Raw genomic sequence first — 24,991 nt, 5'->3', positions numbered from 1 at the left:
TAACTATAATGTTGAATCGCCACCAGCGTCTGAGTAACTTCTCTTCAGTGATGTGTGTACAACAGTTTCATTTATTCCTTGATGTTTCTGCTTAAGACATCCAGTGTTTTACCGTGAAGCCCATTCTCGACCTGCCTGCCAAGTTTCAAAACAAGTCTGTCTCTGAGCAAATACTCAGGTAATAACAAAGTCCCTGCTCTTCACTTCTTCACAGTTACAGTGGATAACTCAGAGTCACATAAGATTAATTTCAATCTGGCAAAGCCAAGTTTACTTGCCCCAGTCATTCAAATGGTTCAGCGAGCTTGTGGTGACACACGAGTGCATTCGCATTTTCGTGTGGCGTTCTGACTTATGCTGTGGAGAAAGGCGATTAAATCTTGATTTAAATGTGGGTCTCTGTAGAACAAACAGCGCTTGACCTTCTTGTCGTTCTAGTGGTTATTAACTTTCAGCAGCCATCTGCTGTTATCAACTGTGCCAAGTACAACATTGTTCCTCTGACATCATTAATACCATTGTGTGGCGTGTCAGGGCCACAGTAAACATTGGGCCCTCGTGCTCCCCTTTGTACACATTCTGTACGCCAGCCATGTGCTGCATCGCTCAGCTGTGCAAATTCACTTAGGTATGCCATCCAACGCATCAATGGGCATAATTAAAAGAAGACATTTACACGGGAAAGCCTTTAGGCAAATATACCTGCGCAGTGATCTTATCAGAAGCCCAGTCAAGGCACTGGTCACATTCCCCTGCATTGATCTTTTCAGCACCCTGTTGTCTTGCTCGCTAAGTGTATCTGATCAGAATATATAACTTTGTTAAATGGCCTAGATTAGACAGCCGTGTTTAGAGACTGACAGAGGATTGCTCCATATAAACTTTCCATGATGCGTTTTTAGCAAAGTCTATAACTTCTTCAACTCTCGCAGTGCTGTTCTGTCTGTCCCCCTCTCTCCATTTTCTCTCATTTATTCCCTCATTCAATGAAAAGATCAGTGGTGCATAGCAATGAGACTGAGCTGTTTGAGCCACAGGGTCACAGCAGCAGGCAAAGCATACCCCAATCTGACCTTGTTTTGCCAGACTATGCTACTCCATCAATTCTAGCCCGCCAGCTAAAGACATGTAACAGGTGTAATTGGGGTAACACGGCTGATTTTAAACTGCTTTAATAATCTGTTTATTAAAGCAGAAGTTCAGAGGCTTCATTTTTTAAGTGAAGGCCAAACTTTTTCAGCTAACTTGGGAATAGGTCTTATGTTCATTAAACAGTGTGCTGCCCTTTGCGAGTAAGCACAGACGGGAACATCTGGTCCTCGGTATAACATAAAAGGCTCAAATGTTGGGGCCACCTGAGTCCAGCTTTTCTGTGTAGTCACAAATGGGTTTTTTGTTTTTTTGTGGTCTGTTCATCAAAAAGATTATCCGTCCTTCACAGAAAAAGTTCAAGCATCCCATCTGCACACATTGATCGCCATTTCTTTAATCATTATAGGGTTGTGGCTCTGGATTGGCACTGATTCAGTTCATATTTTCTTTATAATTATTTGCTAATAAAGCCAGTTTGCACGCTTTGAACCATATGGTGTGGTTTTGGAAATGGGAAATACAATATGGTGTACTAATTTTCCTAGGAGACTGTGATTATGTCTCTTTATGCCAATAAGTGAGACAGATGAAGGTGGGCTGAAGAAAGCAAGTAATGAGCCTGTGTAAGGGAAGCCATGTATCCACAGCCACTATGTAACACCATCATTTTCCTGCTGTGAAAAGTCTGTTAACCTGATTTGGCAAATTTCCTCCCTGTTAGTCATGTGCCTCTGTCAGGTGTGCTGCAGCTTATCTGCATGTCTGACATCTCAGGCTAACTTTAGGGCCTCCCAGTTATGTGTGGGAGCCAAAAATGAATTTATTTCCCACAATGAGACCATATCTCGGATAGTTAGTCAAAAGCCAAATGCAAATCACAATAATTCCTGTCACAGCTGCCCTGGGAGGCGGTTTGTCCTGTGTTTGACCTGAAGCAAAGCAATCAACCTTTGAATCAAGCTGTGGATTGCCCATAACAGTTTTAATTTACTCAGGTACTGATTTTTCTCCCTCCCCAGCTTCTACACGGTAAATGAAGTCCATAAATTCCAGTATTCCAGGCCGGTGAGGAAGGGAGAGAAGGATCCTGACAATGAGTTTGCGGTAATTCCCGTCTTTTTCTGTTTGTTTACTGTTACTTAGTTTTTCCCCATTTATTTGGTTAACGTCAGACATAAAATTAACATAAAGACTTTGTTATTGGATTACAGTAGAACATGTGAGTTTACGTTTACAGGAGCGGTAAAAATGGTAGGTTTAAAAAATGTGTACGAACCAGTAACTGTTAAAGAATTCCAGTTATACTGACAAAGAAAGAAAAATCTTTTTTCTTTGTCATTTACACACATTCAGAGATGAAACACAGGAAAAAATACAAGTAAATTTATGAAATAATTTCCCAGGAACAAATGACTCAGCTTCATTTGCAAGTTGCACACTTGCAAGATAATGTACTTAAGTAGGTTAAATTAGAGTAGGTAGATTAGTAGCCTCCGAACCCGATCAAAAAGCTCGTCAGTGTTTTATGCTGAGATGTGGCAAGTGGAGTCGAGCTGAAAATGGATTTTCATTTTTGCCTGTTCTCATCAGGTTGCTGTTGTGTCACGGCCACCACCTTGAAATTTACTAGCGTAGGACTGAGAAATCTTTCAAGTTTATGATGCACGTATACTTACGTAGATATTTTCAGCACAGAAAATCAATAGCACTGCAGAACATAGAGCTAATTTACATAGGCAGAAGAATTTACACCGCAGAGGAGGGATAGACGGAGGATTTTATTCATCTTTGAACACAGGAGAAGGTGGTGCCAACAAGAGCATCCAAACAAAATAAAATCGCTGACAGTGATCTATCTCCAGTTTAGTAAATGCAACTATTACTGTCAAGTCGTTTTTCAGTTTATCTAGTGAGTTATTCTTTGTGCGCACTTAATAACCAGGTAGCAATAACAAGGACGACAAATTAAAGCCAGTCACGCTTTCCTCTGTGTTTACTGTGGCGTCACTTCAGCAGAACAGGGTGATGAATTTCACTCATCTTAGACGTGCTTCTCTTGTCAGACTGATTGGACTTTCTCTGTCCTGACAGAGCGATTATGGATATCTATTGCCTGACATATTGTGTCTGTCACATCTATTATGCATGTCAATAAACACAAATCCTTGTCATTTGCAGATGCTCCTGAGTGAGTAGTAAGTAGATTTTAAAGACAACGCAGTCTCGAAATATTTAAATAGAAGTATTAGTTTTCTTTTCAGATGTGTTGGTTGTTAAAAAGAGGCTGGAAACTACATTTGGAGCAGACCTGACTTGCAGGTGATCCCTGCCATGCAAGTTCTTTTTCTCAATGTGTACTGTTATTTGAGATTATAAATATTTGATGCTTTAGAAGCTATCCAATTTCATATCACATCCCATATTACAACTCCAATTCCAAAAAAGTTGGGCTGATGTGTTTGTAAATAAATAACAGAATGCAGTGATTTGCAAATCGCACAAGCCCAAACCCAAGAGGCGGAGCTTCTCAGAAGTAAAGATGGGGAGAGGTTCACCAATCTGCAAAAAAACAAACACATCTACACATTTTTGAAAAACAGAATAATGCCCATCAATGTAAAAATTCATCATCCGCAGTACATAATATCATCAAAAGATAGAGAAAAAGTGGACAAATCTCTGGGACAAGACTGAACATCACTATTGGATGTCTGATTTTCAAGCTCTCAGGTGCATTTAAAACAGGCACGATTCTCAGTTGAAAAGCCTGCATTAGTGGTTTGCATTGGTGCTTTTGTGGACCATGGTCAGTGCAGAAAGGTAACTGCAAGTCTTTTTCAGGGACGGGCTTGCATATTTCAGTAAGACAATACTGCATCTGTTGCAATAGTGTTGCTTTGTAGTGGAAAAGCCTTGAACCTTTGCCAGCTGAAGACATTTGGTGCATCATGAAAGGAAAATTACGACAGAGAAAACCCAGTACTGCTGAGCAGCTAGAATCCATATCGGACCAGAACATTCTTCTCCCAAAAATCCAGTATCTGATCTCCTCAGTTGGCCCTGTGCCTTTTTAAAAAAATGTCTTACTGCCATCAAACACAAAATGAGTTTCTTTGTTTTTTCTTCAGCCATAAAAAGGTGGATAATGGGGTGTTGTCATTGTCACCCGGTTGAATATGCGGGCAGGCTTAACACCCGAGTTTGAGAATAATTTGAGAATAAGGTGACGTAGGATTTTTTTAATTGATACCATAGATTAATCTACTAAAAATCTCAGAAAGTTCAAATCCCAGTGAGCTTGTTCTCAAGGTCAGGGGTTAATTTTTTGAACTTTTCTGAAATTTCTTACCATCCACTAGGAGGGTGACTGCTAGCACTGACAGCATAAACATTTGATTTCTATGTTCTGTTGTGAATAAAATACAGATTTATGAAATGTGGAAATCATTGCATTTTGTTTTTATTCTAATGTTACATTTTACACATTGTCTCAACATTTTTGGAACTGCCCTTGAGCACTTGAGCAAATGAGCTCCGATCCAGACGGGGAGGCAGTAGAGCCGTCTTCCAACCAAATCCATTGCGTCACTAAAATCTCATTTATGCAACAGCAGTCTTGTTTCATTGTGATATCTTGGCACAGCTGCAGCTTGATCTGTTTAAAGAGCCACATTATCTTGATTTGAACTGTGTTTCAATTTTGTGTCTGTCTTTGTGTCTGCAGAACATGTGGATTGAGAGAACCACGTACTCTACAGCGTACAAACTTCCTGGCATCCTGCGCTGGTTTGAAGTCAAGTCAGTCTCCACTGTGAGTATGAAGGGCCTGTGTGCCAAGCAAGGCTCCTAATCAGATGAGGATCTGCAGGCTTGCTTAAAGACAATCAATGTGATTTGTCCACTTAAGCAGTATAGACGCAGGGGTGCCACTCCCCGGGCTAACGACAGGGCACGTTCTCTCTCTGCCAGATGGCCCACATTGATTCACCAGGCACTCCTGTTTCTACTGAAAATTACTACACAGCACAAATATAACTGGAGGACAGTTCAGGCTTTGCTCTCCTTTCACTTTTTGTACAATTACCTGGATTACAGTATTGAAAACCCTTCAGACAACAGCAGAGGACCTAAGTGTTGACTGAAGCTTTATCGAAATGTAATTACTTTATCGGTGATCTTTTAATTTTTTTTTTTAAATGCTCATCCTGTATCCTCATTCCCCGAGTACGGGGAAAAAAGTGCACCGTATAAGTCATGAGCACAAGGGCAGATTATGGTGTCAAGTAAGAGTCCAGACAGGCTTTTTTTTTTTCATGTGTTTTTAGTTTGTCCCAAAACAAATGCACTACTTAGTGCGATTAGCCTTCCTTTACCTCCCAAACACCTGAGTCCATGTAGCAGAGTTTTACTCTCCATTGTCACACTAATTCGGAGCGGACACCTCTTCCTTCAGGCAGAGTTAGAATTTACTGTCAGGAGCAGCTTGCCCTCCAGATGAGCCAGGGAGAGGCAAGGTCCCTGAGGTCAGACTCTCTATTTAAAGCTTAATGACTGTGTTGAGATTCACCAGGCCTAATCCTTCCATCTGACAATTCTTTTTATCGAGCTGGCCTGAGACATACCGGAGCAGATTGGAGATTTGTCTCGCTTGTACAACATCTTTACTTTTTTGGCTTGGGTCTAATTCTGACATTTACTTAACAGTCCATGCATGTTTTCTCTAAACTCTTAATACAATGAAGTGATTTTTTTCATCCATCCAAGAGATGAGATTGCCCCTATGTGGAGTTAAATAGATTGTGTCGAAATTAGCTTTCACACCGTAGTGAAATGAATGACAACAGTTCCAAGTACTTCATTCATCTTTTCCTCTAAATTGCTAGTCTTTTTTTTTTTTTTGTTGGCATGGGATTTGAAGTTCTGGTACACAAACACACTATCCATCTTCGTTTGACAGTTCCAGGTTCGTATATGGGCACGGTGATCAAAAATTATTCATTGTTTCTGTTTGATTTATGTGTGTAGTTAAGCGATCCTCAGCCTATCTTCTTATAACCTTTCTGTAATTCATAACACAAAATGTTTCCCTTTGATTGTTGTAATCGCAGGGATGAAAGCAGTGTACAGTATGTGTATTTGCACTGAAACAGGCGAATAAGCGCTGTGAATATCTGATATCACCTTTAACTTCTGTGCTGCACAGGAGGAGATCAGTCCATTGGAAAATGCTATTGAAACAATGCAGCAGACCAATGAGAAGATCAGCAGCATGGTACAGAGGCATCTCAATGATCCCAACCTTCCCATCAACCCGCTCTCCATGCTGTTGAATGGGATTGTGGACCCAGCTGTCATGGGAGGTTTTACCAACTACGAGAAGGTAGACGAATGAAAATAGTTCTGGATGTCTCTAAATCATCTTAACTTTTATACATTCATGTCCAAATCTTTAATTTGAACGTTTCCACAATTCATGAAGCTTTATTTTATCTTGTTTTAAATGCCGTGAAGGTTTGTTAAACATAAAGCTAGAACCAGGAGACTCAAATCTATAGGGCCAGTGCACAACCTTAAGACTCGGTTTCTAGCCTTAGGTGTTGTAAAGTTGAAATAAATGATGCCCCTTTATCTCTCTGGGCAAGATTGGCAGGAGCCTACCACAGTAGACATGACTAAAGATGACCTTGAGACAGTTCAATACACAGAAGCAGGGGCATGATATATAAGATTCATACACTGAGAGGCAAAGCACTTATTTTTTTCATTAGCCTACAGTTTTACACACCAGTGCTAGTCAGGTATTTTTATATTTTGAACAAGCTAAGCTAACAGTTTCCCCATTTTCCTTCTTTGTCGTAAGCTGAGCTAAGCATCCACTTCTCTAGCTTTGTAACTGCCATAAAGAATTCTAATAGACATGTCTTATGATCATCATCATCAGAGAATCATCTTACACATTTTCCAAAAAAGAAAAACATTTTCTGAAAACGAAACAAGAGGAATGCCTACGTTATTTATTGTTGCTTATAGTATATATTTTTGCATATAGTACATGTTAAGGATAAAAAGGTACTCTGTGCCTTTAAATTATCTCTAAGAGTATGTTTTAAACTCATTCAAATAAAAACACATTAATTCCCAGGTTATATTACATGATGTGAATTGGGTGTTATTATTAGAGATGCACCTATCAGCCATCCAAGTACCAAAACCCACTCATTTCCAGACCAGTGACTGCCCAGTTAGCCTGATATATATCTGATTAGTAACTGGTCCGTTTAGCATCACTCGCTGCCCCATGCTGGTCGTCTCTGAGTGCCGAGATAAACTACATGTGGGCCACCACAAAAACATTCATAACAACAAACTTAATCAGACACTTAAATCACCCTAACCCAGATGAGCACTGACATTTTTAAGAAGTCAGCAAAGGCCAAGTGGCTAAAGCTGTCCAGAGTTCAGAGCCAGCAAGAAGCCAGCAGACTCAGTAAGAGCACAGCATTAATGCAGTTTAAGTGACTGAACATCCTGTAACTTGTTGCCTAAATTCTAAAGCTTAAACTTTTTTTTTTCCTGATCTGAATTGAAAAATAAAAGTCAGAATCAGAAAATTGCAATTAGCGCATCTCTACTTCTTCCTACTTCTTATCATCGTATGCTTGCTGCAAATTCTTGAATCCCTATCACTATGATGGTTAATGTTTTATACCTTTTTATCTATTTCATGTTCCTGTTAGGTCATCATAAATCCATTATTTTTTCCTTTTCCAAAAGCCCAACTCAGTCTTCACTGTATCCTGTTTTTCATCATTTTTCACGTGTAATCCAAATACTATAGTGGCTCATGTGGTCTTTTTTCTGTTTTTTTTTTAACACAACCCTTTTACCCTTTTGATTATTTTAAAAAGCGATAGCCTATTGGGTTCTCTACCTGAAATAGAGTTATACCAGTCTTGAGGGTGCCTTCTGAGTCAGAGGAGAAGCAACAGGAATTCTTTGCCCTCAGGTCACTCCTTCGTCTCAGTGAAATACTGCGAGCAGTGGATGAGAGATGGTTGTCTTGACTACATTTTTCACATCTTAACAGACTTTCCCAGTGCTTCACCCTTGTTTCATCTTTATTTCCTCCCATTTTTCTTTTTATTTATATCGCAAACATCTTTACATTTTTACCTTTACCTACCTTTACTCCAGGTTTTCCTCCTTTCTATATAGTCATACTTACTCCAGTGTTTTTCTGTCTGCCATCTTTTTTTTTTCTCCAGGCCTTTTTCAATGACAAGTACATCCAGGAGCATCCAGAGGACCTTGAAAAGATAGAGAAACTAAAGGACCTCATCGCCTGGCAGGTAAGACCATAGCACTGAAGAGCCATGGGACACGTAGGTGAAAATGGCAAAGCATCATAAGGGTCCAGGATTCAGGGAACAGTGCTTTTGCCAGTTTGTTTGAAATTATTTACTTTAAACGATGTTACATTCTTTGCATTCTTTTTCCATAGCACAAGTAAAGAGCATAGGAAGACATGGCCGACAGGCAGTCAAAATGCTGAGTATGGATTAGATGGTGTGAAGGAGCTTGGGAGGCATGAAAATGTGCATTCATCCCACTCAGTCTTTTAACGTCATTGGCACTGGTTTGCATTCATTTGCTTTGGGCAAGTCACTATGGTTAAAATTATTAGAGAAGTTTATTAATGGAATCAACACCAGAAATGTTCAAACCTTGCACCACCATCTACAGCCCTCCAGACATTACGCTGTGTGATTTTGAAATTTAAAGTAAAATTGCATTTATGTGTGAAACTTCATTAAAGTGATTATACATAAAAAATAAAAATGAATCAGTGTGAAACTTACAGCTGAACATACATTATTGTTTGTGCAGTAGCAGTAGTTTTCAGTGCAGTAACTCTTGCAAACAGGGGAAATGTGAGCCTCTGTGAGCATCACTGCAACACTGAGCGAGATGCACATGCAGCAGGCAAGAAATGCACACGAGGACCGCTGGAAAGCAACATCCTGTTTAATAGAGCATAACTCTCTGGATCTGAACTGTGGGTTACTTTAATACTCAAGAAGTTGTGGTTTCCTGCCTTATGGTTCACCCAGGATCTGAACAGATACAAGAAAAGTCTGCTTCGTATTCTTCACTCCAAGGAAAGAGAAAGATAATTTAATTTCCTAAAGTTGTACCTCTCTCAGTTGTTTGTAAAATAGGTCGACTTTGTGCTCCGCATCTTTGGTGGAACTTTGCCGACTCTGAAAAGTAACGCTCTTTTGTTTTTGTTGTGCCTTTCGACTTTACATGGTTCAGTGATTCACACAGAAGAATGTATCTTGTATTCGTACCTCGCGTCTGACACTGATGATGCTGCTCACATAATTGTTTTGCTGTAAGACTTTTTAAAAAAATAAAATTTTCCACGTGTGCCTACTTTTCCATCATCATTCTCGTAGACGTACAAGTGGCGCGTACGTGGGGATCTGTAGGAAATCGCTGACTGAAGTAGAGGTTGACACAGCAGCGGCAGGTTACCTAAAAATAAGCATGTTGCTGCTTCATCACTCCTGGAACGTTGTGCATATCACAAAGACGTTATACATGACAGGGTTGGAGCAAGCAGCTGGATTTCATCTCTAAGACCTATCAGTTATTTTTATACTTTTCATGAAGCAGTGGCAGCAAGCAGTAATCTTGGTGTGATTACCTTTGTGGCATAGGTTTTTATTTTTTAATTCCATTGTACTACTCATATAAGGAGCCATTTCGAAAAGTGTCCTTAAAATCATTGTTTCAAATTATTTCGAGGTTATTTGGTGTAATCATAATGCAGACATGCCATAGAGGAAAGCCTATGCCAAACATACCCACAACAAAGTTTAGAGCGATCACTAAAGCAGATTTGAATTGGTGTCAGCTGTCTCTTTGCCAGAGACTGCAGGCTTGTTTATCTTGTGTTTTGAATCCATCTAAATGAGACAAATGAAGGCGAGCCGGCTCCAATGAGCAAACTAAACGGGTAGAAATGAGCCGTTGTGCACTGCTATCCTGAAATACCCATTGTCCTCATTTAGTAATTAGAGAGAAATGAGCAAGTGGAAATCAGGAAAATAGGTGTTGTAAAAAAACAACAACAACAACTCCCTGGCAAGTACGAAGTAGGGGTTTTTAGAAATGTTTTTGTTTATAATTGGCTCTGGAAAGATGCCTAAATGAGTTCCTGAAACGCCTCACTTCTACATCGTTCAGTCTGTTTATGGGGAGCTAAACGATCAGGGGAATTTTCACCAGGGCATCAACATTGTATTCACAAGCATAAAAACATCATCTTTTAATGGCAGGCTTGTTTCCTAATAGGACCCTCTAACAGAAGCCTTTTTCTTTTGGTCGCTTCATCTCACATAAAGCGGAGTCTGCTTATTAGTCTGTCTGACTCGCCAAATGTTGCGTACGTCTCCAAGACCTGCGCAACCTTCGTGAAAGGTCTTAATATGTCATCGCAGCTTTAATACCAAGCATCAGCGTGGCTGTCCTACCACCGCGGGGTGTGGCTCAGAAGTCTGTTTGTTGTGAATCAGAAAGGCAGTTGAATGACAGGGTTCGGTTAAGAACAGTAGGCTCTGTTTTTTTTTGGGGGGGGTTTAAACCCCAGTGCCATTTCATTTATAGCTGTCAGCTGATAATACTGGCATTTGCCTGTTTATAAATGGGGCTCTAGCGTGATTTCTAATCGCTGCAGCCCACTAAATGAAGTGCAGTGAGAAAGATTGATGTTTAGTTCAAAAATTCTTGTTTTTATGGAATTATGATGGCATAATATGTGAATTCGGGACACAAAAATAAAACCAGAAGCTTTAATGGTTAAGCAGTCATAATGAATGACTAAATGCAGTCTTGTTTGCTTCTTATTAAAAATAAACTGTTATAGGTTCATGATAGTCCTGGTTATCTGTAAATTATCTTTTGTCATAAGGGGGTTAAAAAAAAGGACAGACGTGGCCACAATTGTACATTTGTATTGCCTCAATATTGCCGTATTGTATCGCCTCTATGTAATTTTAGCATAGTGTTCATTGCCAGTAGTTCTACATGACTGGCTGGTAAAGCCAGTGGCATAGGAAGTCAGTTGCTTGTGAGTGCACGGTGACTGTCAGTGTTCTTACGCTCGTGTCTAGTTTCTGTGTTCACAGAACAGCAAAGTCATGCTGTTAGGCTTGAACTGTGCATGTTGTATTTTCTTGTACTCGTGACTCCTTTGTGCTCAGCTCGTCTGACCTTCTCTGCAAGCAGTCTGTAGTTTTACACACTGCTGTGTTGGTTTAGATACACACTTCCACTGTTTTTGCTACTGTCATTTATCAATATCGGGGCAGAAAACTCAAATTACCCACATGTCAATATCCTTCGTGCCATTTTGATTGTCTTCTAATATATTAATGAATGCTATTTTCAAAGCTTGCATGAAAGGGGGCACTGTTAGTGACATGTTATTGTCACTGTGACTTATGATCAACAACAACACTCTTAGCTTTGCCTAGCCTCCCCAACTAGCATGTCATCTCTGACACCTCAGCTTTGCCTCTTTATCCCGTAAAATAACTCAAATGTACCTCTTCCATGAAGTAAACTAGTTTTTACAGTTTGTATTGTCATGACTCTGTAAGATAATGTTTACCGTGGACTTGGTGTTGGCTTTTTATGAATGCAGAACCAAGTCCCCAGTTTCTAATAATGACATTCACCTTAGCATCACGAGAGCTGATATCTCTTACTGATATGCCAAATTGTGAAACTGATAAACAGATATCTCTCTTAGACAGCTGGAGAGGGTTAAAAGCATTTTTTAAAAAGTTAAGTTATATAATTAGACTCGCAAGTTTGTGTGTGTTTGTGTGCGCATATACGCACGTGTGTGTGTTGACAACCTTGAGCCTAAGTGTCTTCCGCAATGAGCTTATCGCTGTGCAGCCACCAAGCAGAAATCTGTTGCCATGCCGCAACTCAGCCGCACTCAATCATCCAAAGGTCTATAAAAAGATGTGGGTATCCTGGGAGACGTGAATCTTGCCTCAGCTTTCACTCTCGCTGTGTTTTTTCATTACTTTTTCATCTCACAACACTTCGTCCTTCAAAAACTCCTCTCCCCCCTCCTTTCTCTTAACCTTTTTCACCTTCTGCCTCTCTTTTCCTTCCCTTCGCCTTTTCATACCCAGACGCATCTTTTCCTTCTTCCGTGAGATCCCAGTGGTGATGATGAAGGTGCTCACTAACAGGGGGAATGCCTGCATGGTGTCTGTGGCCTCCATTTCATTTATGCTTTCGGGCCAGAGGTTTTGTGATTCTCATATCACAGGATGCTGTTTATTAGCACATCGTATCACATGCCTGAGAACATATAGCTAGGTGGCTAGTATCTTTTAACAGGTGTGTTTCTGCGCTGCTAATCTTCCTTTCTGACAGAAATTCTTATCTTGACATGGGTGTAAATAAAATATAAATGATTTGGGGAGTATTATGAAACATTGCATCACAAAAGTGCATTGGTGTTTTGGACAAGTTGATTGAAGTGGGCTCATAATAGGGGAATATAAGGAAGGGTAGGCTAGGGAAGGTCAGGTTAGCACACACACAAACACTTTTCTTTATTATCCCACCTATCCAATATGTCTCACGTCTCACAGATTATTTCTTCCATTTGTTCAGGTGAATTTGTTTCATTGTCTGACTGGGATCAGTAAATGCAGATGTTGAAATTAAATCCCGTTTAATGCAGTTTGGTTTTTTTTTAAGTTATTCATCAGAGGGGAATTACAGACACCTTTTTTCAGCTTTAACTATATTTCTCGTTTATAGAGGTAACGCGGTAAAGTAATATTTTTACAGTTGCTATGGGAGAGAAGGGATCTGCTGTTAACACAGCTGACTATAACATCTTTGCTTGTTTCTGCCAAAGATGGCATGAAACACCTCTGCAAAAAAACAGAAAACCCTTAACCTGTGAGTTTAACCAGCAGAGAGGAAAAAACACTCAAATGGTCACTCTCCCAAGGGATGGTGCGTCCTCCTCTTACCAGATTTAGTCAGCAGAGCTGTGGCACTGGGGTTTCCTAATTACTAGTTTTCAGCAGTTTCAGTCTTCCCCCCCCTACTCTCGCTCACTGCCTGTCTCTCTCCCTTTTCCTCTACCTGAGCTGCCTCTGGTATGTGTTTAGATTTTGTTATTCACCAGCTTCCTACAGAGTGGCCGGCAGCAGTGTTCCTGAAAGGATGCATTATACTGTTTTTTGCAATCAGATATGGAGAAGGAAACATCCAACCAAACAAAGTAGATGCCTGTAGATGTAATCAGTCTAAGCTTTTTCATTGCCATGTTTTAATTTATATGTTGCATTGATGTTGGTGGGGTCAGGAAAGCGGCGGTAGTGTCATGGCAACAGCTTTCTGTAACATGTTCCCGCTTCCACCTGGATAAGCTTGCAGTGCATATGCAAAATTACTGATGTACTTTTACTGCTGGTGCTGAATATGCACATCCAAGAGGGCAAGGAGCCAAAGGACATGTGCATGAAATTAAGTTTATGAAGTTAATGACAGACGCTAATGCATTCCTCTGAAGGAAGAAGCAGCATGTAGCTGATCTCTCATCTCTGCAGTCCAGGGTGTGTTTGATAAAGTTGTCTCACGCTGCTGTTTTTCTTCCACCAGATTCCGCATCTCGCTGAAGGTGTTCGGATCCATGGAGAGAAGGTCACAGAGGCACTGAGGCCTTTTCATGACCGCATGGAGGCGTGCTTTAAGCAACTGCGGGAGAAGGTGGAGAAACAGTATGGGGTAAAGTCTCTGGTAAGAGCTTTTTCCTGTACTTGAGCTTTTTTTTTTTTTTTCTTCTTTTCTTTAAACACAGACAGTGCTTTGTAGCTCAGTGTGCTAATTTTAACAGGGACTAATGGGATCTGCAGTTCTTTCTGGTGCTTGGCTAAAGATTTCTGTGAGATGGATTTTCTGAAATATTTTATAACATTATTTGTTATTGTTATATCTCTCATACATCCATTATGTAGGATGTTGATCTTCCTTTTTCTGTGGTCAGCTTGTAGTTTGTACATTTATTCATGTCTTTAATATTCAAAAGGAAGCACTAATGAAATTACATGTTCTTTCTTTAGTATTTTGTTAGGTTTGTGTCATTAGAATATACCTAATTACGGGTGTATTCCCAGAAAATTTAAAGGCTTTCTTGACCCGGATTAAAGTTGCAAAGAAACAATGTCCATCTTCGAATGACGCTTTCATTTTCATTCAAATTACACCCTGTCTCGCAGAGCTGTGTTGGCAAAACATGTCCATAGACACATAAACGCCTTTCAGAGTGCTCAAAACCATCTTTGTGGAAAGCAGACAAGATGTTTGCATATATTTTTTTCATAATGACACAAAAACGAGGTGCAAACAATTAACTTTTTTGGTTTGTCATTAAAACAGATACAGGTGTAGGTTGCACACAAACATGGCAACTGAGAAGGACTGACTCTTGTTAGGACTTACAGGATTTTCCTGTGTCATAAAGTGCTTCCAAACTTTTATAATCTGGCGTGTGAACCAGAAAATAGAGCGAAACAATTAGCACTGCAGTTAGCAGCATTCGGTGAGATTTCTAAGTCGAGATGCTCGGGCTGACGTGATAAAAATGGCAAATTCACAGTTTAGTTTGCTGTTGTGTGTCACGTGTGTTTTTCTTTTTGCTCAAGTCAGCTGTGAAGTTAGTGTGCGTGTGCGCACATGGTGGGGTTGCCTCCATCTCTCTCCTCTTTTACAGATTTAATTGCTGCTTGACCAAGCTTTTCACTCAATCTTGCCTGAGGTAACGGGGCACCTGCCCATTTTTAAAGTAAGAGGGTGGTGACCTTTCAAACAAGAGAAAAGCTATCTCTTTCCAGGGTGTGATAATAAGGTTACCCTATCAGGTGTGTGATGGCCCCTTTCTTTGGCTGAAAAGACTCTTTAAATGCAAAAGGTTCCTTTGTTAGAGCTGCTGTTGCGAGATTTTTCTTTTGTCAGATTTCAGCAGAAATTATTAGTCCTACAAGATTCCTTCTTTTTCTTTTTACCGCTAACCTTGTATGTTCAGATAAGCGGCTCTGTTACGAGCTCTGTACTGGACATCGGTTTAGGATAAAACTGCAAAAGACCTTCAGCTTTACAGTTTTCCTGTCACAAGCCAGCTATATATTGTGGGCGGTTTTATTGGCAGCTGGAGCGTTTTTAATGCTGTGTAAAAAAATTATCACCTTTCTTCCTGGTATGGAGGTGCTGACCATTCGAGTGACTGCAAAATGGTCGAGCTGGCAGTGATTATACTTTTGTATAATCACTGCCAGCTAGTGAAAGAGTGACAAATTAAAGGGGAAAGCCAACATAAAGTGTCTAAATGAAGTGTTGTGCCACCATGTGTCAGCAAAAGGCCTTCGGTGTGCCTCGGGCGTTGATTTCACAATTCTTTGCTGCAGTGATGGAAGCCATTTTTTTTCCTCATTTGATGTTTTGATGAGCACCACCTGACATCAAAGTCCAAAATCTCTCCCTAGGTGTTAATTTAGGTTGAAATCTAGTGACTATGAAGAAGATTCCTGTCATTTTCTTGCTTAGTATTGATTTGCAGTGACCCTTCCATCTAATGGGAGAAGTGCATCTAACCCACCCACTCATAGCTTAAAATTGCCACTGGGTCTAGTGTAGGCCTGTACCCTTCTCCTTCTCACATAGATCATTTCCACTTGTAGTTTTGATGGAAAAAAATGTGATTCAGGAGCCCCCAAGCAGGATTTTTATATATACCACAGAGGATGATTTCATGGTAATTGCTCCTCTGTACCATGCCGTGTATTTGTTCTTTCTCTACTCTTTTAATCTGGGATTTCCTGTAATTTGTCACCCACTGCTACCTTATTCAGCGAGCACTTTCTAAGTAACTACAAAGAAATCAGTAACATTTAAACTAAATAATTTTCTGTTTTTTATTTGTTTGTTTGTTTTCTTCTCTGCTGCCAGCCTCCAGCAGATGAACGGCGGGGACCTCGTCCTCCCTCCATGGTGAGGTCCTTCACCATGCCCTCCTCCCAAAGGCCACTGTCAGTAGCTTCAGTCACCTCCATCTCCTCTGACAACTCACCCTCCAGGCCTGGCTCAGATGGGTAACATCATGCTTCACTATTCTTTGGGGCATAAATTATGTCATCTCTAGCATTTGTTCTGTTTTTTTGTTCTTGCAAGAATCAATGTTGTTTTTTGGGGGGGGGGGGGAAATCATGTCATTTATACACAGAGGGGCCACTTTGATTCCTTATCTAAGAGAATTTCAGAGAAAGTGCTTGAAAAATGCATCTGCTTTCTTTCTTCCAGTTCACATGCAGGTTGAAACTTTAACAACTTCACATTGAAATTGTGACTGAAGTATTCTTTGCGCTATTAGCTCTGTTTGTTATTTAATCAGAATGTACATAAAACACATGCATGCAGCAGATTTGTGTAGATCTTTGAAACTGATTACTATTGATAAAGGAATATTCCCACATGTTCTCTGGCATGAGTCGGGATATACAAATTAAAGTAGAGGATAGTAATGAAGGCAATAAATTTTAATACATTTTGTTTGAGTTGATGTATTGTTTTTTTTATTATTATTATTATTATTATTATTATTATTATTCAGTTTTGCGCTGGAGCCTCTTCTACCAAAGAAGCTGCACACCAAGTCTCAGGACAAACTAGACCGTGATGAACCCGAGAAGGACCGCAAAGAGAAGAAGAAGGAGAAGAGGACCAGTAAGCACCAGGAGGTCTTTGACAAAGAGATGAAAACAGCGGACATCTCTCTGCAGCCAGCTGAAGCTGTCATACTGTCAGAGACGGTACGTTTTTACGTCTTCTGTTTGGGTCGGTCATTCTCGTAACTCTGCTGGCTTGTGTCAAACATTTGGACTCGGGGATAGATTGGAATTTGAGGTCAGAGGTTACTGTGACCACACAAGGCATGATAAATTAAGAATTTATATGCTAATTATGACACAATAACACATAAATGTCAAATAGAATGAAATGGGAAGTGATGAAGTTTGAATATCCAAAAGGCCGAGGGTCAACTTCACTGCGACATCATAATGTGCTCCCAAAACACTTTTCTTGTTGTTATTCAGCTACTTCATAAATCAGGAACAGAAGGAGAAATTCTAACTGTATTTCGAATTTGATCAGATACTCATTTGGTGACACTAATTTTAGGCGCCCAAATAGAAAGTGTAGCAGGTGTTTAGATTATCTGCCTATGTCTCTTTTCTAACTGTCACCTGACATAGGTCCGGGTGAGAACAGATTTCTGAGACGACGGTCTTTAACCTGCTAGCTCACTAGTAGGAAGACCAAATGATGTTTTTGCACCAGTGTGCTAAAAAAGGTAGCTAACAGCCCAGTGCAATCACCAATAGAAAATGGATGTGATGCGAGCTGTGGATACTCTCCAGGCACCTCGCTTGCCTAGACCACAGAGTATTTCAAGTGGTCTGATCACTGTGGACTGCTTCCTGCTGGGCGAAAACAGACAGCTGTAGAAAACATCCCAACTTGTTTCCCCCAAAGTTCACACGGGAAAACAGGCATGTAAGTGCAATTTCACCGATTGGAGGAGACGTGCAACTGCAAGGTGAAAACTGTGGTTTCAAATTATTTTCGTTTGTTTTTATCAACCTTCCTTATACTCTTTTAAACCTTCTAAGAGAAAAGTATTAAAGGCAAAAAAATCCAGAAAAGTTTGGCAAGTAAACACGTGATCACCTAATGCAATCATAACCCGTCTTTTTCCACTTGCACATAAAACATTGTGCAATATACGTCGCACGGCAAACATCAGTGGGCCATAGAATAGAGAAATATCCCTGCTGTGTTTTTTGGTGTTACTGTGAAGGTAGTTTTTTTTTTTTTTTTTTTTTTTGTCTTCCCTTTCATGTAGAGTAAGAGAAGCTACAAACAAGAGTATTTCAGTTATGTTTTGTTCTCTTCAGATCTTTGACTTGGTCTTTATTTTCTTGCCTTTTCCTCTCTCCATGATGTAGCTCACAATTCTGCTTCTCAACTGTTCCCTCAGTTCTCTTTTTACTCTTCATATCTTCATCTCTCCCCCTCTCCTCTCTCTTTCTCTGTTGTGTTCATGTCCCTCTTCACCACCGCTGTGTCCATTACAGCCGAGTGGTATCACTGTGTTCTCATTGCCCAGTGGGAATGCTCCCTGGCTAACGGCAGTAAGATAAGGGCAGGAATGGAATCCAAAAGAAGCCCCTGGCAACGGTGGAGCCGTCTGGCTCATGACGCGAGCGTCATGCCCCCGGGGTCAAGGGTAGAGAACCTATTGGTCTCCGGTGATTACCACATACTAGGATGTAGTAGCTCGGTGTGAAAGTATAATCTGGAATCAAGAAATTGCTTTTTTCACCCACAATGTGAATTTCATCTTCAGCATTCAAGAGAAAATTAAATCCCTGAATAAAGTGTGTTACTTTTAGTGTCTCCCTTATGGCTGACTGTTTCAGTTGGCCAATTACAAAGTTGTTTGTTAATGTAGACTACAGAGTGGAATAGCCCTCAGGATACAGCTTTTCATATTCAAATTCCTGCTATACCAAAGTGGAGGAAACACAGTCTTGCATGCAAACAATTATTTGTAGCCACAAATAAGTTCCTGCAGTCCAACAAGAACATTTATCTGAATGGTTTTTGCTTTCCTTCACAAATAGCCTGTTCAGTATGGCTGTATACACACACACACACACACACACACATAAAAGTGTGAAAATAAAATGTTCCCCTTTAAGTGATCTTTTATTGGCTCCCTATGATATTTAATCAAAAGTCTCTTGTCAGCAAATTTTATTCTCAGTTCTATTTTATTGACTTCTGTAACTTTCATTGTTTACTTTGAGCCCGCTGTAATATCACACTGATATCTTGTTTTCTTTATGTCTGATGACACAGATAAGCCCTCTGCGGCCCCAGAGACCAAGAAGCCAAGTCCTTAATCAAATTGTTGGAGACCGCCGTCTTTCTGTGTCACCTGGACCCCCTACTTCTTCCTCCAGCTCCTCCTCACAGTGCCCCCCACCCATTACACCAAGGAGCAAAGTTTCCTACAACCTGCATGCCGTTTCCAGTAAGATGTCGTACTTTGCTGCCATTCAGCATTATTTTTGTTCCTGTTTTTTTACCGTGACACGTTGTAACTGCAGTATTTTAGGGGTTTCTGTGTGTATATTCGCACACCAAGTAGTTTCAGGGTAACATTACCATTATCATTTTCTGTCCATACAGCAAATCTAAAGCTGACACTTGTCTTTATCTTGATGACAGACGCTTGTCTTTATATATAGATAGATAGATAGATAGATATGTACATACATACATGTTTCATAGGACTTCATACCTACCGCAGAGCCAGAAAATCCATTATTCAGTAGAGGTATACTGTTCTGTACTGTAAATTCCCCTCAAATATGCGAAGTAATGACTGTCTCCGAAATTTAAGTCCCCTTTCTTCTAGTTTCTTTGAAAAAAAAAAATTAATTAGTCTCAATCAACATAAATTTCTCAGAAATGGACCCTTTTTGAACTCTTCTGGGTACCAGCCCTGCTGTGTAAGATATTCTAATGTAGTTCAATGACGAATGTGAGCTGATGAGTGCCCTCTTGCACAGGTCTGGAGCTGAACGGGATGGGTTGCTCTGACAAAGGTGAAACCCCTCCTCCGCTGCCTTTGAAAAGCAACACAGCTGATTACGGCAACCTGCTAGATAATCAAGACTTGACGAGTCCCTCGACACCTCCACCACCCCCTCCACATCAAAGAGTAGGTGTTTTAATTAGAGCTGAGAGCAGCTCCTTAATGATGCATGGCACTTGTAATGAAACAAGCAACCGCTACACGCACTTGACATTTGGGTCAGCCTCCTCCACTATCCCCTGCTCGTGTACTTCCTGTGCTGACGTGTGCGAGTTCATGCATGTGTGTTTTTTGTTTACATTTGGGCTCGTTGTGGATTTGTCCGTCATTTTTAGAATGTGTGTCACAGAAGAGTGTAGGCATCAGTCAGTTAGCAGCAAGAGCCCATACCCACCTGTCCACCCAATGTTATTTATACTCATTGCCCCTGGTGCTCAGACGTGATTGATTGGATGATTACTTTACCTCTCACATCCATCAGAAGCCCTCATGTTGTTAATCAGCGGCTCATCTCTCCACACTCGCCGACTTCTACTCTAGCCAGCTTCACCACTCTGTTAACTAATCTTATTTATCCACTGTCACGGCCCACGGACAGGTAGTAAAACAGAGCCACATGCACACCGTGTGGCAGCAAGCTGACAGTAATGTAGTGAGCGCAGATGTCCTGAGACTGAGTGACAGCCATTCTTCATTTACAGTTTTGATGGAGGCAGAGGTGAGGTCACTGACTTGCATTACTCCTTGTCTGTACTCTCTGCTGGGAACTCAGGTGTTTGAGGAGGAGAATTCAGGTGGAGAGACAGGCTTAAGCAGCTGAGACATTTTCCATCTGGATTAAATAAGACTTGTAATCACCTTTCACTTATCTCAACACACCAGAAGATCTCTAGCCACTAATCTTTATTCGTACTACCTCCCCGTTTAATTCTTTTTGTTTTAAAATTTTATCCAATTTTTCTGTCAAATTGTTCAAAAGTTTTTCAAATTAATTAATAATACTAAAATTATAAGTATTAACAATTTTAAAAATGTCACGGCATTTTTAAGAAAGTAATGTTTTTTTCCTGAATATTTTAGCTGTAACTGAAAATATCTACTGCCTGATGACAGTTTTCTCAAATGGTCAGTGGGACTGTAAAAGAAACATAAGACTTGGCAATTCCAAGATCATAAGGACACCCATCTGTTAAGAACATTGAAATTGTTCAACAAGGTTGGAAGCAATGTGTCCCCAACCCTGGTCCAGAAAATTGTGCTAAGATGTTGCATTTATCCAAGAATCACCTCCATCTTGAAGAATTCGTCAGACTATTGAATACAGATTTCAGGGTCTAAACTTCAGCAAAGTCTTGATATAATGCTAGCCTCAGAGGCTACTAATCCAATGCTGAAGCCCATAAACCTCAAGGTACATTTGGCATTTACAAAGCAGCAGTTGGAGAAGGGAGAAACTTTGTAGTCATGCAGTTTGTGCTCTGATAAAAAAAAAAAAAGACTTGCACACAGGGACACAGTGAAATGTGGTGAGCCCTTTGGCAGGAAAACAGGTTTCAGTTTCCTTCACAAAGCATACAAACAGGAGTGGGGTCTGAATAATTGTGTGCTTAACTGTTATCATTGGTTATCATTATATAGTAGTTTTATCGCTTGATGCAATCAGGGTGGAGGATTGAGTTGTTGAAATAATGTGTGTTGTAAAAGAAGGTGAGAAATCTTTGCTCTGTAAACTCTATCTTACTTCTTCAGTCATTTGTAGAGCCATGCAGGCTGTAAGATAAGGTATGACATGTTTTAATAAATCAAAGCCTTGTGTTTAATAAATTATTTAAGATGATCCAAGTATTAACCTCTTGTAAAAGAAAAAATAATATGGGAGCAATAGAACATGCTAATCTTGCGCTTTAAATCCAAAACTATTTTGTAAAAAACTAGGTTTCACGTTCCCGTTTTGTCTGTTCGCAGCAATTTCCGCCACCTCTTCCGAGCAAGACTCCACCTCCACCTCCTCCCAAGACCACCAGGAAACAGGCCTCCATCGATTCAGGAATTGTGCAGTAAACAAAGAAACTTGACAGTAGGACCAAACAACACACTGACAACGCAACAAAAACAACATCAACAGTAACCCCAGAAAAGTGGTTGTTTTTACCCACACATTCCTCGCTTCCCTGTCCCAGCTTGACAAGATGAATACCTCACCGCAGCCCGCCCCCTCGTACCATCTTTTCTTTTCCTTTCTTTTTTTTAATCTTATGTTTTTTTGCCTGCTGTTTGACGATGATGCAGTCTGCAGCAGGGAGCATGTTGCACAGAAGCATTCACTGAATTTGCAGATGCTGTCTAGGACCGATACAATGCCGCATCGAAATTTTATTGTGACGTTGTGCTCAGACAGACGAGCTTGGACCAACAGCTTTCCAGTACTGACCCACTCTCAAATATATGAGAGCAAATGGCTCATTAAAGCATTATTTCTCTCTTTACTCATATTCCCACTGTGTACAGAGGTTTGTATATAGGACTATTTTATTTCAGGTTTTTTGTATGTGACTTGATTATGATTTTTTTGTATTAACGTGTCATTAGATTAAGTGGCATTTATATGAACAAAAAAGGGCTTGTAGGTTTTGAATTGACAGGGGCTTTACAAAGTTGGTATGTGGAAAAAAAAAGATGGATTTTATTGGTAAAATTTTGGAGTGCACATACAACTAACTCCTACCACGTTATCATTGTTCAGATCTTGTCCTTGATTGCTGTAACCTTGGATTTCAGTAATAATGACTGTTCCCAATTCACTACTGACATGACTTCTGAATAAACTTTCAAATGTATGTATTTTTAAAAGATGATGTCTTCCTCATTATTTCTGTGCGCGGCGAGAGGTGCTGAAAATAGACGCGAGTGTTTGCACATTTCAGAAATCCCGAACAAATTGGCAATCTGTATGTTTCCTCACTTCAGCTGAGCACTAAGTAACGAAGCTTTCTGCTTCTCCTGCTTAATTGACAGCCGTCGCCGCAGCCACTTCTTTATCAGTGCGCGGGAGTGGTGTGTTATCGGGAAATGCCGCTTACATGTACTCAAATGCAATTTCATTTGCATAATTTGTCCTCTCGCTAAACGATCGTTTCTCTTTTCGAAGCCGAATGTGTGAATGTGACCCGTGTTTGAAAGTGGCGAAGCGTCAATAAGCCAGCAAACAACAGCTGCCAGCTTTGTCCTGCCTCGTACGATCTTGAATTCTCGTTTTATGGGAGCTCCTGAAGGGCACACCAAGATTTTCATTTTTTCTTTCTTTCTTTTTTTAGTCTGGGTGGTTTCCACGCTTCTCGAGTATAATGACGTGTCATCTAAATAAGTGGCTATCCTTGAAACTTCCTGGGATTTCTGTCCTGGACAGATTTAATATATTTTGACTCCAGATTAATAGTTGGAGTTGAAAGTTGGTGTATAATTATTACTTGGAGAGCAGCTTTAAATTACATTGCACTTTAATTACATTAATAATATGCATTGTTCTGGGTGTTGGTGCAATAACTTAATATAAAGCCTTGTGGCAGCATGCCCAGGTTTAAGGAAATAACTGTTGTTATAATGTTCTTTATCAAATGTTATAGAGTGCTGTTTTAATCAACAAATTACAGACTGGAAGGTCATATTGTGACAATTTTATTAATCATTTTAATAACCTAGACATTGATAATTACTGTTGTTTTCCTGTTTCCTTAACAATGAAATAAGTTTTACTAATTAGTTAATAGTTACTGAGTTGAAAAAAACAGTCGTGTTTGTTGTAAAGTGCAAAAATTCGCCGGGTGCCCCTCCAACCAGTTTTCATCCTTATTATGTTATAAATAATATGACGCCAACCATATTAATATCTTTCAGCCTGTTAGCTACACTAACAAGTCCACTGCTGGTGTCCTGAGTCTGACTCCCAGCAGTGCGAAATCAACTCGGTCATGTTAAGTCTGATTCAGAGTTTCCATTGTTTACACCAAAACGTTTATTACAAGACAAAAGTAATACTAGGCAATCATTTATTAGTTACACCTTGCTAGTACAAGGTTGGACCATCTTTGTGTTTTGTTTCTCCCATGAGTTTTCATTGCATACATTAAACAAGGTGCTGGAAACATTCCTCAGAGATTTTGGTTCATAACAACATGAAAGCATCACACGGTTGCTGCAGATGTGAATTTCCCATTCCCAAAATGCGCTTATGGATCTTCTTCCAATAGAGCACCTTTGAGATATGTTCTATTGCATCCCATTTAAGTGCAGTTACCTCATTGTCATGTTCAAGAGACCAGCCAATTACAGCACCAACACCATTACACGGCCAGCAGGAGCCTGAACTGTTGGACCCATGTTTTCATGTTACACCAAATTCTTACCGTCCAATCTGAATGTCGCAGCATAAACCAAGACACATCAGAGCAGGAAACATTTCTCTAATTTTTTTATTGTCATTTTTTTTGGTGAGCCTGAGTGAATTGTAGCATCAGTTTCTGGTTTCCTGCTCTTTTGCATATCTTGGCTGTAACAAGTGGGGTTTTTTTTTTTAACAGTTACTGTTGCCTTCCTATCAGCTCAAATCAGTCAGCCCATTCTCCTTTGACATCAACAAGGCATTTTTACCCAGAGAACTGCCACTCGCTGGGCATTTTCTCTTTTTCTGACCATTCTCTGTAAACCCTAGAGATGATTGTGTGGGAAAATCCCAGTAGGTCAGCGGTTTCTGAAATACTCAGACCAGCCTGTCTGGCACCAACAACCACACAATGTTCAGTCGCTTAAATCACTTTTCTTCCCTTTTTGATGCTCAGTCTGAACTTCACACAATTGTTTTGATCATTTCTATAAGCCTGAATGCACTCTGTTCCTGCCACATGATTGGCTGATGAGATATTTGTATTTAGAAATAGCATGTAAACAAATGTAGCAGCTGAGTCTACAGTGTATAAGTAGTACTAGAAATCTAATGGCTTTCACTACATTAACTAGTCGACATTCACCCAGCGCATTCAGTCTTGTAATTTTTTTTTATTAACGGTGAACCTTTTTTTTTCTTTTCCGGCTCTCATGTTGCTCTAGTGGCTCACAGATGCTGTAAAGTTGTGTTGT

The 24,991-nt window shown here is 40.1% G+C and overlaps 1 protein-coding gene across 2 annotated transcripts in view; it reads left to right on the top strand.

Annotated features, from left to right (window-relative positions):
* Nucleotides 1–23,344, top strand: part of dock1 (dedicator of cytokinesis 1) — a 213,875-nt gene extending 190,531 nt beyond the window's left edge. The window contains exons 42-52 of one of the 2 annotated variants that reach the window (XM_084937450.1): nt 97–178; nt 2,112–2,196; nt 4,817–4,903; nt 6,296–6,472; nt 8,358–8,441; nt 13,801–13,938; nt 16,144–16,286; nt 16,805–17,003; nt 19,117–19,291; nt 19,833–19,984; nt 21,824–23,344. In XM_084937450.1, the coding sequence (XP_084793576.1) occupies nt 97–178; nt 2,112–2,196; nt 4,817–4,903; nt 6,296–6,472; nt 8,358–8,441; nt 13,801–13,938; nt 16,144–16,286; nt 16,805–17,003; nt 19,117–19,291; nt 19,833–19,984; nt 21,824–21,919 (1,418 nt within the window). In that variant the 3' untranslated portion in view covers nt 21,920–23,344. The remainder of the gene's footprint in view (nt 1–96; nt 179–2,111; nt 2,197–4,816; nt 4,904–6,295; nt 6,473–8,357; nt 8,442–13,800; nt 13,939–16,143; nt 16,287–16,804; nt 17,004–19,116; nt 19,292–19,832; nt 19,985–21,823) is intronic. The other variant, XM_084937451.1, reaches the window with a different exon arrangement.
* Nucleotides 23,345–24,991: the final 1,647 nt, after the last annotated feature.

The sequence above is a fragment of the Perissodus microlepis genome, chromosome 8 (genome assembly GCF_051167445.1).
Source record: "Perissodus microlepis isolate ML-2025 ecotype Zambia chromosome 8, ASM5116744v1, whole genome shotgun sequence".
Taxonomy (NCBI): Eukaryota; Metazoa; Chordata; class Actinopteri; order Cichliformes; family Cichlidae; genus Perissodus; species Perissodus microlepis.
Note: the sequence above shows the minus strand (reverse complement) of the source record. Positions and strands in the feature narration are given on the sequence as shown.